At 41.5% G+C, this 17,317-nt stretch overlaps 1 protein-coding gene across 13 annotated transcripts in view; it reads left to right on the forward strand.

Moving 5' to 3' along the window:
- The window catches only part of TMLHE (trimethyllysine hydroxylase, epsilon), a 102,452-nt gene that overhangs the window by 74,284 nt on the left and 10,851 nt on the right, over positions 1-17,317 (forward strand). For all 13 annotated transcript variants that reach the window (XM_072626402.1, XM_072626392.1, XM_072626395.1 and 10 more), the window contains one exon: positions 14,503-14,779. In XM_072626402.1, coding sequence (XP_072482503.1) covers positions 14,503-14,779 — 277 coding nt within the window. The remainder of the gene's footprint in view (positions 1-14,502; positions 14,780-17,317) is intronic.

Below are 17,317 nucleotides of genomic sequence, written 5' to 3' on the forward strand. Positions count from 1 at the left end.
CTACTTTTTAAGGAGCTATTTCCTCCAGTGGATTTTCTTTTCCATTTGGCCAAATGTATTTTTTAAGGAGTTGTTTTCTTCAGTCAGTTTGTGTCTTTTCTTTTTTAAGCTGTTGACTCTCTCTTGCATATCTCTCATTTCCCCCCCAATTTTTCTTCTATCTCTCTTATTTGATTTTTAAAATCCTTTCTCAGGCCTCCCAATTTTTTATGGGCTTGAGACCAATTCATATTCCCCTTTGAGGTTTTGCATGTAGGTATTTTGATATAGTTGTCCTCTTCTGAATTTGTGTTTTGATCTTCCCTGTCACCATAGTTGTTTTTTATTGTCAGGACTCTTTTCTGTAAAGAAACAGAAATGAGCAAGAAATTCAGTTTTTTAGCCTATTTTGTGGCTTTTAAAGTTGGGTCGTGCTCCAGGAGGGCAGTGTTCCAAGCTTCTTGTGCTGGGGGCTAGGAGTCTGGTCATTGGCTTTCTGCTCCAAGGCTTCAGGTATTCACAACTTGCACACTGAGCTAGGGTGGCCCACCCTAGTCATGCCTGTTGTGCCCTTGGCTCTAGGGCTAGAGGCTTCACAGCTGGCCTGCTGAGCCAGAACCACAGAATTTTAGTTGCTGATCTATGCTGTGGCTAAGAGCCTCCCAGTGGCTTGCCTAGGTACTGGTTGTGCTGATCTGTGCTCCCCTTCTGCCCAAGTGAGCCAGACCTTTCCTAGAGTCTCTCCAAGTTATCTTTATTTTTTCTCTCAAAATTTATTAATTTACTTGCTTTCAGTTTTTAACAATCACTTCTATAAGTTCTGATTTTTCTCCCTCCCTCCCCAAAATGGCATGCAATCTTATATGAATTCCACACATGTATTCCTATTAAACACATTTTCACATTAGTCTTATTGCACAGAAGAATTAAAACAAATGGGAGAAACCATGAGAGAAACAAAACATAACATAACCAAAGAGAAAATAGTCTCCTTCATTTTGTGTTCTGACCCCATAGTTCTTTCTCTGGATGTGGATGGCATTTTATATCATGACCACTTTGGGAATGTTTTAGGTCCTTGCATTGTTATGAAGGGCTAAGTCTATCAGAAACAGTCCTCACACACTGTGGCTATTTCTGTGTATAATGTTCTCCTGGTTCTGCTTACTTCTCAACATCAGTTCATATTAAGTCTTTCTAGGTTTTTCTGAAGTCTACCTGTTCATTATTTCCTATAGCACAATAGAATTCTATTGCATTCATATACCACAACTTGTTCAGACATTCCCCAATTGATAGGCATCCCCTCAATTTCTTGTTCTTGGCCACCAAGAAAAGAGCTGCTATAAATATTTTTGTACATTTGGATCCTTTTCCCATTTTTCTGCTGTCTTTGGGATATAGGCCTAGAAGCAGTATTGCTGGCCCTTTGGGCATAGTTCCGAATTGCTCACCAGAATGGTTGGATCAGCTCATAGCTCCACCAACAGTGAATTAGTGTTCCAACTCTGCCACATCTTCTCCAACATTTATCCTTTTCCTGTTTTGTCATGTTAGCCAATCTGATAGGTATGAAAGTGGTACCTCAGAGTTGTTTTGATTCGCATCTCTCTAATCAATAGTGATTTAGAACATTTTTTCATATGACTATAGATAACTTTAATTTCTTCCTCTGAAAACTGCCTGTTCATATCCTTGGACCATTTATCAGTAGGGGAATGACTTGTATTCTTATAAATTTGACTCAGTTCTCTAAATATTTTAGGAATGAGGCCTTTATCACAGATACTACTTGTAAAAATTCTTTTCCAATTTTCTCCTTCCCTCCTAATCTTGGTTGCATTGGCTTTTTGAAAAAACATTTCAATTTAATGTAATCAAAGTTATCTATTTTGTATTTCATAATGTTGTCTGTCTCTTGTTTGGTCATAAATTCCTCCATTCCCCATAAATCTGACAGATGAATTATTCCTTGCTTCACTAATTTGTTTCTAGTATCTGCCTTTCTACCTAGATTTTGTACCCATTTTGACTTTATTCTAGTATACAGTGTCAGACATTGGTCTGTGCCCAATTTCTGCCATACTATTTGCCAGTTTTTCCAGTAGTTTTTGTCAGACAGTGAGTTGTTATCCCAGAAACTGGAGTCTTCGGGTTTACCAAACAGTTGATTGCTATATTCATTGACTATTATGTCTTGTGTAGCTAACCTGTTCCACTGATTTACCCCTCTATTTCTTAGACAGGACCAAGTGGTTTTGTTGATTGCTGCTTTATAATACAATTTAAGATCTGGTATGGCTAGGCTACCTTCCCTAGCATTTTTTTTCATTTATTGCCTTGATATTCTGAACCTTTTGTTCTTACAGATGAATTTTGATGTTATCTTTTCTAGCTCTAGAAAATAATTTTTGGTAGTTTGATTGGTATAGCACTGAATAAGTAAATTAATTTAGATAGAGTTTTAATTTTTATTATATTAGCTCAGCCTACCCATGAGCAACTGATGTTTTTCCACTTACTTAGATCTGACTTTATTTGTGCGAAAAGTGTTTTGTGATTGTGTTCACATAGTCCCTGGGTTTGTTTTGGCAGGTAGACTCCCAAATATTTTATAGGGTCTATAGTAACTTTAAATGGGATTTCTCTTTCTATCTCTCCAAGTTATCTAGCTAGAGAATTGTTCCACTCTATCTTTTTGTAGATTCTGTTGCCCCATAATCTGTTTAAGGGCTTGATTTAACGTTGTTTCTGAAGAAAACTGGGGAGAACTCAGGTGACTTCCTGGCTTTACTCTGCCATCTTGGCTCTGCCCCTTGGAGCATTGTTTTACTACCTTCTTCCTCACCTAGAGTTTCAGGTTTCTGTTAAGCACTTTTGGTTAATCCTTTACAGACTAAGGAGAATTTCTTTTTCAGCATCCATCCACTCACCAAGTGACCGCAAGTTTCCTCTTTCTGCACCTCAATTTCCCCATCTCCCATACAGATGAGGGAGTTTGAACTCTATGGCCTCTGAGGTCCCTTCTAGCTGAAATCAATTATCATGGGCAAAACCTAGAGGACATTAGACACTCACAATGTTATTGTATAACAAAGTAAATTATCACATTTTCTGGACTGCGTGTCATCTACAATGTTAAACAAACAGAGAAAGTACTTGTTCTCAGATTGTCAGCCATATGAATGGGTGGGAGGGTGGAAGGAAGGATGGGGGAAACCAACTCAACCAGAGAATCCTCTATTCTGATATTTCTTCTAGTAAAACAGTAAACTCAAGTTCATAATACATGGAAAGATTTTTTTTTTCTAACATCTTGACCAACCAACTATAAAAAAAGGATGTGGGAGCACACATATCCCTAGGCTAAACATTAAAATGACCCAGAGCACATGGTCTGCTTTTCCCAGAAGTTCCTAATTGATTCTTCACTAATGGTCTCCTGTCTATCCTAGTTTATAAACTGGAATCCCTAAGCTAGAGAAAGGAGTTAATTAGCTAGCTATTTCACAGGAGTTTCAGTGTTTCATGCATGACATGTGTACAAATTAGATTCTTCTCCTCAGAGCTTTGCATATCAGCAGCCCTTGGCCCTCACTGACACAAGGTCTTCTAGGCCCTTTTTGGCACTTCTGGGGGATCACATCTGAGTGCTGGCCCTGTCCTGGCCATGACCAACCATGCAGCTCTATCTAGTTTTAAGATATCCTCTCCTTGTGAAGATTCTTATTCAGTATGCTACTGTCATCTTACCTGGGTATGAAACTGACAGTTGAGTTCCTATCTGAAAGTTCTGTCATATTCTTTATGAAAACCAGGTCCTTGTTGTACTTGACAATACAAAGAACCCCTTCCTGAGATCTCATTCAACATGCTGTACTTCAGATGTCAGTAAAAACAAAATCGGAGGTCTGACTGTACCTGTGTGTTTCTGAAATGGAGTGAAGGTGTTCATCATGAGCATTTAAGAGGCTATTGAACAGGGAGGGCAGGTTTCCTGAGGGGATATCAGTAAAGGTATGAGACAGAGAGTAAGATTGTGAACCAAGTCCTGAACTTCTTGAGAAAGAAGAGAGTGGACATTTTTTAATACCCCAGATGATGAGTATTTGCATAACAAAGGATAATGAAACTGGAGAGTGTAAATCTCTAAGGAAAAGATCTTCCTGGGTAGTGGTGGCAGTGGGAGGCTCAGAATGTAGCAACGGAGAGCTGGGAGCAAACCTAACTCCACTGGGCCCAGTGTGTCTGTCAGAGGATGAGTAGAAGCATGAAAGAAGCTTCCTCTAACATTATAGTGGAGAGTGGGAAATGCAGAATCTCCTAGAGGGAGCCATATTTCTGTGAGTACGAGAAGACAGGCAGGAGAATGAGAGGAATGGAGAAGGTTTTCATAACATCTTCTGGAATCTGATTGCTCACACAGTGACACAGATAGGACATGAGTGAGGCATCCATTTCCCAGCATCCTAGCGCCCTCATTTGTTGCCCTTAAAAAGACTTGACTTCCCATTACTTTCATAGCCCCTCATCAGCTGTTAGCTCCCTGTGGTTCTGGTTAGTGAGGTGAGGGTGAGGGTGGGGGGGCTTCACTGCATTTGCAAAAACAAATTTTGGACCAATTGGAAGCTAGACCTTGGAACAGAGACAGGGCTGAGACGTCTTGGACAGGGACAGGAGACAGACAAGCAGGCAGAGCCAAAGATAAGGTGGGATCCAACCAACCAGATTGGTAGCTATCATGAAACCATTTTTATTTTCACTAACCTCTGAATGAAATTTAGCATTTCCTTCAGTTATGAATGGAGTGGTAAACCTTTATTCTGAGAAAGGATCTCTTGATTTCACCATATCAAAAAGTTGTGATAAAGTTGATATATGAAAAACATATCAAAAGTGAAAACCGCTGACTCTAGAGTAAAACGGACATTTAAAGTCTTTCACAGTCTGGCTGCAGCTGACTATTTCAGGCTTATTGTACTTTCACACAATTTATGATCCAGTCACCTGGTATACTTTGCCATTCCTTGCACATCTTCATCTACATCTGCTTTACATCTTCCACCTACCTGCCTTTGTATTGGTTATAACCCTTGCCAGGAATTCCTTCCTTTCCTCACCCCTGCCTCTTGTAATCCTTTGTTTCCCTTAAAGCTCAGCTCACAGGCCACCTACTTATGAGGGTTTGACCTGCCCCTCCCCTCTTAGGTACTGTATTTTTCCCCAAAATTTTCTTTTGTGTACTTACATGTGTGTTGTTTCCCCCTATAACATGTAACTTCTTGGAGGCAGAGACCATTTCACTTTCTTCTTTGTATCCACAGCATGGTACATAGTTGACTTTAACAAAGATCTATTTTTTTTTTTTTTTTTTTTCCTCCCTTGATTAATTCAGCAGTCTCTGGGTCCGCCTGCTGGTGAGTGGTACTATAGCAGACAGCCCTGTCGCAGCTAAAAACAGATTGAGACAATGATGTCATATGCTGTCTGAAAGACAAGGATCCCCAGATATTAGTAATTAGTGAAATAATTGTCAAGGGAAAGAGGAATCTTGGGCCAGGGTACACCTAGGATAGGTAGAGGCTATGTTGGAGATGAGCGAGTAAAGATGTAATCCAAAAGTCCATCCCAGTGTAGTGAGGGTTGTCCCCTACATGTAGCAGAGGGGTGACCTTGTGTGGCCTGAAAGGAGGCAGAAGCGACATGTTTTGCCTCTTTTCCCTCACCCCATTCCATTTTCTCCAAGGAATTCTTTCATTCCTGCCAGGAAGGCGTTTGGGGCTGGAGGCTACCACTCTGCTCTCCTCAGAGAAAAGGGGTACTGTACTCTGTTTCCTTAAATATTATCTGCAGTGTCAGTCTACTCCCTTAAATGTTAAGGGTCAAACCATATCTAGGAGATGTGATCTTCAGGTTCAAACTAACCTTCTGATTGCTAATCCTTAATGGAGAAACCAAGCTTCATATCCAGGGCTTGGTTTGAACTCCCACAATGAACTCACATAGTCAATAGAAAAGAAACCCATTTATCTGGGTCTATAGCAAAACCAAAATCAGAGGATGTATACATAAGAGAACATATACCTGAAAATACTGAGTGAATGAGCTCTCCCATTGGGAGTAAGGTAATTCAACCCAACTAATAGAGAAAATCCTAGATCTCATCCAAGCAGGAGATGGGGACATGATGGAGACTGGCAGCTTTTATGTCACCTTATTCCCAGAGTCTAATTTTCCTTTCAGCAATCTAAAGTGGGGTTGGCATCTTCCATTTTTTCTCTCCAAGCTGGAAGCTAGAAGTGCCCAAAGCTACTGCAGAGGACAAAGCGACTCAAGAATTTGAAGAGACCAAATTTCTCCTCTTTCCTGCTTTGGTCAACTCCACCCTACCCTTCATGCAGGTGTGGGGCATTGATTTCCACTAATGAAAAGAGAGTCCCACACCAGAGAGCTTTGGGACTCAGATTTACACCATAATCCCAGGGTAGCTATGAAGCATCGATAGCTAAAGGCTCAGAAATTACTTGGGTAGGTTGCTAGTTAGTTTAAAGCCAAGGGGGTTAAATAGTGTTGTAGTTGGCCCATCACATTTCATTCTTCATGACCCCATTGGGGGTTTTCTTGGCAGAGATACTGGAATGGTTTTCCATTTCCTTCTCCAGTTCATTTTACAGATGAGGAAACTGAAGCAAACAGAGTGAAGTGACTCACCCATAGTCACACAGCTAGTGAGTGTCTGAGACCAGATTTGAACTCAGGAAGATGAGTCTTCCTGGCTCCAGGCCTGGTGTTCTATCTTGGGAGCCAAGGTTGCTGGAAAGTTAGAATTTTGTCTGATCATTCCAACTCTTTCACCTCCATTGTCTCCCTATTTACTGACTCCTTCCTATCTATCAAATGTATCAAGTTCCTGACTCTTCCTCCTCCTGGCTGGATCCCTCTCAATTCCAGCCTGAGGAGTTCAGAAGCATTTCAGTTCTAATGACATTGACTCACTGGTTCTGTTGCCCTCACTGTTAGATGGCAGTTCCAGTTAACCACTTAACATCAATTAGTTTTTTACAAAAGGCATATTTCCTTGGAAGATACAACAAAAACAAAAGTACAAATGTTTGCCCCCAGCAGTGTAGGGGCACACTTTCTTGATCCCACCTCGACCTGGAAAAAATGGATTTACTCAGCACAATTTCTACATTGTGTTGGTCCTACCACGTTGTTGTTATGATACTTAGGTTAATATCATTGCCAAATGCAAGTCTTTGTCTCAGCTACTGATGGCCTGAAGGTTGCTCCTGAGGGAGCTCCTGGGGGCATTGATACTGAGCTGGCCACAGCTGGCCCAAGCTACCCGGACCCTTCAAAACCCCTAAGTTTCAAATTTCCAATCCCTTCACCTAAAGCAGAAAAGAACCAATACAAAAAAATAAATAGACAGAGGGCCATTTCCATGGGACCATGTTCTCAAGGGGGGGAAGGCTTCCCCCTTTTCAGCATTATCTTTCACCAGACACCATTAACAAAGGAGTCAAACCAAGAGAGAGAGAGCAGCTGAAGAAGAAAATGTCCAAAGCCTCTTTGAAAATGCCTCGTTTCAGTTCCACAAGTGCAGCTAGTCAAAGAAGCTTCCTCTAAACATGTACTTAGCAGTCTAGAACCAGTTCCAGAATGTCTGGACATATCTCATGGTTTCTCCAAAGGACTTCCATTACACGTCATCTTGATTATCCTAGAAACAGGTTCTCCACCCTCTCGCACATGGAGAATTCATGTCAACTAATTGTGCTGAAGGACCACTAAGTGGTGCTGTAGTGGATAGAGTACCAGGCCCCTAGGTCAGCGAGACTTGTCTTTCAGAGTTCAAATCTGGTTTCAGACCCTAACCGTTTGACCCTGGGCAAGTCACTTAACCCTGTTTGCTTCAGTTCCCTCATCTGTAAAATGAACTGAAGAAGAAAATGGCAAATCACTCCAGTATCTTTGCCAAGCAAACCCCAAAACGGGGTCATGAACAGTCAGATAGAACTGAAATGATTCAACCACCACAACAAAATGCTGGTATACTCTGTACATGTGTTGGTCCTCAGTGACACCTCCAAACATGCACAAGTTTCCCCCTTCCTTAATAACTTTTCATTTAACTTCCATTGTCTCAAGACCTAATTCTCTCCTCTCTTTCCTGCCAAATTCCCAGCCACTACCACAACTTCCTAACCACCAACTGCTCTCTCCAAGATTACCAGTGCTCATTTCACTGCTAACTCCAATGACCTTTTCCCTTTTTTCTCTCTCCTTGATCTCTCTGCATATCTTGACTTGATCACCCTCTGTTCTTTTGCTTTCTATGCCTTTGCACTCACCTGGTTCTCCTCCTATCTCATGGGTTCATAAACTGAGCTCTGCAAAGGACCTTAGAGGTCAATTAGTCCATGCTCTTCATTTTATGGATGAAACTAAAGTCTGAAAAGGTTAAGTGACTTGTCTGGGATCAAACACAAACAGTAAGTGACAGAGCTAGGCTTTGAATTTAGGCCCTTTAAGTTCAGAACCAGTGCTCTTTCCACTGCATCACACTTGACAACTGTTTAAAGACATCTTTAAGTCTCTTTCAGTGATTCAATGTCTTCCTCCTATCATTTGTGATAGGAGGCTCAGTAATTATCATGATTTCAGTTGTTGCCTTCCAGAGATGACTTCTGAATTAATGTGTCTCCCTGGAACTCTAGTGTCTTATCTCTGATTTCTTAATTGATATGTTCACCTGGATTTCCCATTAACACTTCAATCTCAGTATTTCCAAGACTGAATTCAATACCTTCCTCCCTAAATGCACTCCTCCTCTCAGATTCCCTTTTTGTTGATAATGCCACCATCTTCACAGTCACTTTTGCTCAAAACCTTGGAATTATCTTTGAGTTTTTCCTCTTCTCCTTTCTCAGATCTAGTCAGTTTGCAAGTATTATAGAATCCATATACGTACCATCTTATAACTGTTTCCCTATCTCCAATCACATGACCACTTCCCCTCCTCCCCTCCTTGAGATCAAACCTTTATCACCCTCATAGGCTCATAAAATTTGGAGTCTGAAAGGACCTTGGGAATCATCTATCCCAACATTTTTATTTTATTGGATATATGACTTCAGGCAAATCCCTTAACCTTTCATTACTCTGGCCAGTATCCTCTTCAGGTTCTCTCTTCTCTAACACATCCTTCACTTGCCTTTGTACAAGCTATCCTTCCTGTCTGGAATGTATGCCCTCCTCATTGCTTTTTTACAGTTTACCTAGCAGTTTTTACTGTTTGCTCTTGGTTTTAGATTGAGACTATTTATAGTTTTAAGAAAAGTTCCATTTATTCCTGTGCTTTCTAGTGTTTTAAATAGGAATGGGTATCATTGTCAGAAACTATTTCTCAATCTGTTGATATAATCATGTGATTTTTGTTGTTTTTGTTAATGATACAGTCAATTATACTTATAACTTTCCTAATATTGAACTCTTAATTCCTGATATAAATCCCACCTGGCCATAGTGTGATACATTCTTTGCGATATATTGCTGTAGTCTCCTTGCAAATATTTTCTTTAGAAATTTTGCCTCGATATTCATTAAGGGAGTTGGTCTATAGTTTTCTTTCTCCGTTTTGGCTCTTCCTGGTTTAGATATTGAAATCATATTTGTGTTGTAGAAGGAATTTAGTAGGACTCCTTTACCAATTTTTTCAACCAGCTTATATGATATTGGAATTAATTTTCTTTAAATATTTGCTAGAATTCACTTGTTAATCCTTTTGGTCCTTGGGATTTTTTCTTAGGGAGCTCATTTATGGCTTATTTAATTTCTTTTTCTAAGATAGGGTTATTGACATATTCTATTTCCTCTTCTATTTATCTGGGCAATTTATATTTTTATAAATATTCATTTCATTCATATTAGTTTTATTAGCATATAGTTAGGCAAAATAGCTCCTAACAATGGTTTTAATTTCACCTCCATTATTTCTGCATTCACTTTTTTCATTTTGATACTGATAATTTGGTTTTCTTTCTTTTTTTATCCATGCCTGGAATATACTCCCTCCTCACCCCTGCCTTTTAGGATTCCTAGTTTCCTCTAAAGCTGAGCTTATGTGTAGCCTCATAATGGAATCCAGGACTTAGCTTTGTTTTGATGTGTCTAATCCTTTGGCTGTTTAACCCATTCCTTCCTCCAAAGTCCCTTTGACCTGTAGCCTTTCTTCTCCCAGAGGGGGATTCTCACCTGTTGTCTCCTTTGTCCTCTAGTCAGGAGCAATGAGATTTCACTTCCCAGGCATTCTCCTGGTGGGCAATTCAATCTGTGTCATAGGGTATTGGACCAAAGCATTCTCCCTACAGCTTTCCCTAGGTACCTCATCCTTTCCTCCCTGCCAAGTCATTCATTCAAGAACATAGTTTCCCTGCTGTTCTAGCTTCAGTTCTAGCATGAAACAAAATGAGTTTATTTCTCCTTGATATTCTGAATTGTAAATGTTCATTTCATTGTAGCTAGAATTCCTATTCCCTCAACTTTAAATTGAAAGCTGTCTCTTCCTGGAGTCATTTATTAGCTCTCCCTGATCTTTCACTGCCTTACTGTGACACCTATTGTGTTTTGTTTAGGGCTACTTGCTCGCCATAGCCAATTTCCTTTAATGGGCTGTGGAAGGTAATGAGATCTGAAACAGTGAAGAAACAAGAGAAGTCACAGCCTATGTTACACAAAACATATTACCACTGTGTTGCAGAGTTGGATGTACTCAGCAGATTTACTGGTTGTTTTATGTTCTACAACATTTAAAAATGTATTTACCAACCTCAGCTTCTAAGTGTGTTTTGTAATCTCTGTAGCAGGGTTCTTATCCCCCATATTTCTGCCTTTGATTCTTGGATCTAAGATATTGGAAGTGAAATGGACTGATATTATAATTTTTCCTGTTCTTAATAACACCTTTCACTTTTCTTTATTCTTCACTTATAGGTAGAAAGACCCATAGATATTATGCAGGTATATGTATACTAAATTGGTTTTCTCAAGGTCATTTGGTGAGAAACATCTGACAGAAATGGACTGATTCAAATGCAGTGGTTGTTATAATTATTTTACATGAACATGCTCCTATTTTAGAGGTCGGAAGGAGGATGGGAGGAACAAAGCCCAGATGTTTGTATATAAACCCCTTAGATGAACACTTTCATTCTGAAAATAAATTATAACCCCATTTTTAAAAACATATTTTTCAGAGTTTAAAAGTCTTCAACAGGGAACCAAGAGAACTGAAAGTGGATTGGCTCTTCCACTGACTTTATTTGTATCCTTAGTGAATCATTTTCAAACCTCTCAGGTCCCTCCAGCTATAAAAATGATTTCATAATGAACAAGTGAATGAAAAGCTCAGCCACTCAACAATCATTGATTAAGTACCTACTGTGGGACAGGAAGTGATAGGGATATAAAGAAAGGCCTGTTCCTGCCCTTGAGGAGTTCCCATATTCTAATGGGGGAGACAAATGCAAACAGTCAGGTATGCCAGCTCTCTACAGAGTTGTGTTGTACATAGCTTTCCTTCCAAGGAACAAGCATCTTTAAATTTTGTGGCTAGAGTAACCATCTGCAATGATCTTTGAGCCCAAGAATACAAAATCTGACACTGCTTCTTTGCTTCTGTTTGCCGGGAAGTGATGGTTCCAGTTGCCAAGATCTCAGTTTCCTTCAATGTTAAGCTTCAAGCCAGCTTTTACACTCTCCTCTTTCATCCTCATCAAGAGTCTTCTCAATTCCTCCTTGCTTTCTGCCCACAGAGTAGTCTCATCTGCCTATCAGACTGTTGATATTACCTCCAACTTTAATTCTGGCTTTTGATTCATCCAGCCTGGCATTTCACATGATATACTCTGCATATAAGTTAAATAAATAAGGTGACAATATACAGTCTTGTCATACTCCTTTTCCAATTTTAAACCAATCAGCTGTTCCATGTTTGGTTCTAACTGTTTCTTCTTGGCCCACATACAGGATTAGTAGAAGGTAATCTCAGAGGAAAGTCTTCCTGTATAAGCCAGGAGGCAGAGGTGAGAAGGGAGAACATGCCAGCCTTGAGGGTCAGTTAGCAAAAAAGCACACAGTTGGGACATGGAGATTCATGTATGAGAAACAACAAGTGTCACTGGAACATTAGTGTGGAAGGTACTTAGGACCAGAAAGGGAGAAGAGGGGAATAGGTTATACAGAACTTTGAACAACAAGCAGAGGATTTGGGATTTGATCCTGTAGGCGATAGGAAACCACTAGAATATGTTGAATGGGGGCGGGGAGGATTTTAGAAAAATCACTTTGACACCTGCATGGAGGATGAACTGCAATGGGGAAGTCTTAAGGCGGGGAGATAACTAGAAGACGCTGCCAATAGTCCAGGTGTGAGAGGATGAGGGCCTGCACTAGGGTGACTGGAAAGATAGTAGTGCAGTCAAGAGTCATCGGAAAGTTTGGAATCTCTATGCTGATGTTTCCCAGATCAGTTTGTCCAGCCCTAATGGTTTCTCTTCAGCTCCTCTATGGCCTCTCTGCCGACCTCCAGGCTTGTGTCTCTAGCCACCTACTAGACATCTTCAACTTAACATTGTCCATAACTACATATAGCATCTATCTTTCCCCCTAAACCTCCTTCCCCCCTAACTTCCCTATTACTGTCAATAGCCCAGTCCTCCAGGTTGACAAACTAGGTGTCATCTTTGACTCCTGACTATTTCTCACCCCCCAGATCCAATCAGTTGTTGAGTCCTATCTTCTATATGAGTGGGGCACAGTGGAGGACCTGAGTTCCAATCTGGTCTCAGATACTTGCTAGCTGTGTGACCCTGGGCAAGTCAACTAACCCTGTTTGCTTAGTTTCCTCCTCTCTAAAATGAGCTGGAGAAGGAAATGGCAAACCACTCTAGGATCTTTGCCAAGAAAACCCTTAATGAGGTTACAAAATTCTGGATAAGACTGAAATGACTGAAGTCTTCTGTATGACCCCTTCTGTCCTCTGACGCTGCTACCACTCTGGTGCAGACTCTCATCACTTCATGTCTGGAACTTTATAGTGGCCAACTGGTTGGTTGGCCTCCCTTCCTCAGGTGTCTCCCCACCACAGTTGAGAGCAGCTACGTGGCGCTGCAGTGGAGAGAGTGCCAGGCTTGGAGTCAGGATAACCTGAGGTCAAGCCTGGTCTCAGATATTTACTAACCATGTGACCCTGGGCAAATCACTTAGCCTCTGTCTGACTCAGTAAAATAGGGATAATAATAGCACCACCATCTCCAGGGTTGTTGTGGGGGATCAAATGAGATAATAATTGTAAAGTTCTCAGCACAGTACCTGGCACCTAGTAAGTGCTATATAAATATTAGCTATGATAGTTATTATTACAGTCCATCCTCCATTCAGCCAACTGATCTTCCTAAAGCACAGGTCTGATCATGTCACCCTCTCAACTCAATAAACTTCAGTAGTTCCCTATTGCCCTCAGAATCAAATATCAGATCATCTGTTTAGCTTTTAAAGCCTTCATAACTGGGCCCTTTCCTAGTTTTCCAGACTTCCTCCACCTTACTCCCTCCACCCTGCCCCCAATATGCTATATAGTCAAGTGGCACTGTTCTTATTTTTTCCCTGGGCTCCATCTAAATCCATCTCCCAATTCTGGGCATTTTCACTGGCTCTCCCGCAAGCCCAGAACTCTCTCCCTTTTCATCTCTATGCCTGCGGTTCCCTGGCTTCCTTCAGGTCTCACCCTTTTTCTAGTCCTCCTTGACCTTCCTCTGATACCATCTCCAGTTTATCCGACATAGATCGTATTTACATCGAGTTGTCTCCATGTTGTTTCCTCCATTAGAGTGTGAGCTCCTTAAGAATAGGCACAGTGACTGGTACATAAGGGGTACTTCATAAATGCTTGTTGAAGTGACTTGGATAAGGTGAGGGTTTAGGGAAAAGCAGACAGAGTTTTGTTTTGGACAGTAAAAAAGCATTCACTCAATGCTTTACTGTGTACAAAGCCCTGTGCTGAGCACTAAGGAAATAAAGAGCAGAGTAAGACTGCTCTCCAGAAGCTTACATACATTCTAATGAGGAAGACAATACCACGTATAGCAGGTTCCACCTGCAAGTTAGATTTTTCATTTCCCTGGGGATCTTTAGGGGGTAGTTGCAAAACAGATGGTAATATATATTTTTCCAAAATGTTTTCCATTGATAAAATGATATTCCTTTCTAATCTTGAGCCATTTTACAATGCCAAAGACTTCCTTTGGTTATAAGAACATTCTTTGCTGAGTCTTTGATAGCTGGGGCTGTTGAGGGGATAGATGCTGCCATAAACCTTTAAACCCATTAAAATATTGTTCATGGAAGAACATGGCCCTGGGTAGCTGGTTACTGAAAGAGCCAGTTTCATCCAACAAGTTCCCAGTGATCCCACCCAGATAGCACATTTTGTGATGCTTCCTTTTTGTCCCTCTCCAGGGCCAGATGATCATGTGACCAGGTACAGTTTGGAGTGGCTGCTGAAAAATAGCTACGAAGGGCAGAAACAGTCTGTCCAGCCTAGAATTTTGTGGAATGCAGAGATCTACCGGCAGGCCCAGGTGCTGCCTGTTGACTTCCAGAGCTTCTTGGAGACCAAAGATGGCCTGAAGGAGTTTCTGCAAAACTTCCTGCTCTATGGAATTGCATTTGTAGACAATGTGCCTCCAACTCGAGAGGATACAGAAAAGTTGGTGGGCAGAATCAGTTTGATCAGGTAAACTTGAGGAGGACCTAGCCAACATTCAATTTTTCAAGTCCACCATTATTAATTAATGTGCAGAGCCTGAGGGCCAGAAATCAAACATAACTTGTTTACTCATTCTCATGCATAAATCCAAAATGTCATGTGCAGTAAGGCCTCTGATACTCTTTTTATGCTGCATTTTTTAATATGGAGGCATATGGAGCAATCCAAGAGATTTTCCAGCCTATTGATTCTCCAGGTGTGAACTGGACACAACTGTATTGTCATTTGAAAAGGTTCATCCTAGGAACCATCCTAGGAACCAAAATAAGGGGAAGGAAAAGTGAATTCTGGATATGCTTGGTGCTGTTCCCTGGCAAAATTCTAGAATAGATTGCACATTAAAAGGCAAAATAATCATAAAGAATTCACATGGTTTCAGGAGGAAGTCATGAACTGCCTAAACTTTCCAGGGGAGACTAGGAACAAGTGTGGCAAGAGGAGGATTTGAGTAAGAGGCAAGTACATACCTGGACAGTCTCTGTTAGAGTTTAGCCATAGAGGCGATGAGCAAATGCCTCAACAGCTCATTTCAATACTATGCAATTCAGCAAGCATTGAGTAATTTACTTGCTATATGTTGAGCTCTGCACTTGGTGCTGGGGGTACAAATACAAGGACCTTAAGGACGTGCTGCCATTCTGCTGTTCAGATCCAACATGCATTTTACACAAAACATAAGCAAAGTCAACACAGGGTCATTTGGCAGGTGGCGGTGAGGGGTGGGGGGGGGCAGGCAACTAACACCTAAAGAGATCTGGAAAGGAGGTGGCAGTTGAGCTTGATTCCCCAAGGTGGAAGTGGAAGGTAAGGAGGAGGGAGGGCCTGCCATACCCAAGGGTGTATGGAGGTGAAATGTGTATAGGCAACAGCTGGTAGAAGCGTTTGGCTATAAGCAGAGAGTGAATGAGAGGGAGTCTGGAGACATAGGTTGGAGCCAATCTGTGAAAAAACATAAACAACCAGTGTTACTGCTGAAGCTTTTTGAGCAGGAGAATGGAATGGGGATTCATTCCCATACCCTATAAATATGTTTGTTAGTTGTGTTGGGAGAGACCAGAGTCAGGGAGACCAGGTAGGAAGCTGGTACTAGAAAATGGGCTAGACTGGGGATTTCCTACTGGAGCAAGTATTCAGGGTTCATCCCACAGACAGAGATTGAAGCCTGATGAGGTAGGTGTGGGCAGCCTGAGCTGTAGGAGGTCTACAGGCCAAAGAGAGAGGAATGGGGAGAGGCCAAAGTTGGAGTCTCGGTGTGGACTCATCCTCAGTGGCCTGTCTCACAGCAGCAAAAGTTTGTGTCCATAGCATGGTTGGGAGGCTGGGGGAGGGAAGTGAGGGCACTGCACTTGGAGCCCAAAGAGAAGTCACTTAACCCTTATCAACAGTCACTCTCTTGTGTTCTGAAGATGATTTTGATTATTGGCAAGAGTTCACAAGGTTACTGTTTGAGAAAGCATTCCATAAGCTCTATTGTTTGAATGTGAACTCTGCTGTGTGGTTTGCTGGGGCATACTGGTGGGACCCCTGGGCTTACTTCAGGAGCCCAGGAATTACTCCTGCCTTCCTCCCATACCAGTTGTTTGACTAGACTGTGAAATGATGCAAAGAATAAATACCTGTCTGGTCTGCTCCATCAGGATCAAATGGGAAAACAGGTGAGAAAGCTGGGAGCTACCAAGCCTTCTCCAGAGCAGAAGTCTCATTAGGGCAGACCTGTTCCCCCCTGCTCATTGGCTGCATCTTCTGTGTGTGGCCAAGGGTCCTCTGTTTCCCATGCTTTTTCCCTGAAGATGGAGCCTGGGTAAAAGTTTGTTCCTTAAGAGTTTCCAGGAGTTTTCTCCTGTGTAAAAAGGGAGTAGAGATGGACTTGATGACCTCTGAAGTCCCTTCCAACTCCAGGATCTTCATTAGATTTCTCTGATGGATCCAGGCTCTCACAGCCATAACAGCATCATCTTTCATGAATCCTGTGATAGACAGTGTGAGACCTGGGCTGATTGGAGATTGTGGGACTGAGTACCACAAATGAAATGTTTAAATTAAACCAAGTGCATGGCTGTGGTTAGCTGCTTCCCAAATCTGGCCGGGATGGCAAACATATATGGAAAACTGGAGCTTACTGTGGCAATTTGTCACAAGAGCTAGCAGCTAGAGGGAGGGAGGACTGAGGATGTCTGTTGTTATAACTATGGAGCCCCAGGAATATTGCAGTTCATGTACACAACTACATATGTTTGGGTTCCTTGTAGTGGCAAATAACAACTACATGTATTCTACATGCATGTCCTAGGAAGGGAGAGTACCAAAGCTATGGTTCCCACCAGGTCTCCAGCTTCTTGGGTCCAAACTCTTTCTATAACACTCCACTGAGAAAGTGCTCTTCAGCCCAGGGATGAGGGGGGGAGGGAGTGATCTCTGATCTGAACAGTCTATAATGATGAACTGAATGAATCCAGTAAGAGGAACCATAGAATAGAGAGAACCATAAAGTTCTACACTTGAGTT

The sequence above is a fragment of the Notamacropus eugenii genome, chromosome X, assembly GCF_028372415.1.
Source record: "Notamacropus eugenii isolate mMacEug1 chromosome X, mMacEug1.pri_v2, whole genome shotgun sequence".
In the NCBI taxonomy this organism is placed as follows: Eukaryota; Metazoa; Chordata; class Mammalia; order Diprotodontia; family Macropodidae; genus Notamacropus; species Notamacropus eugenii.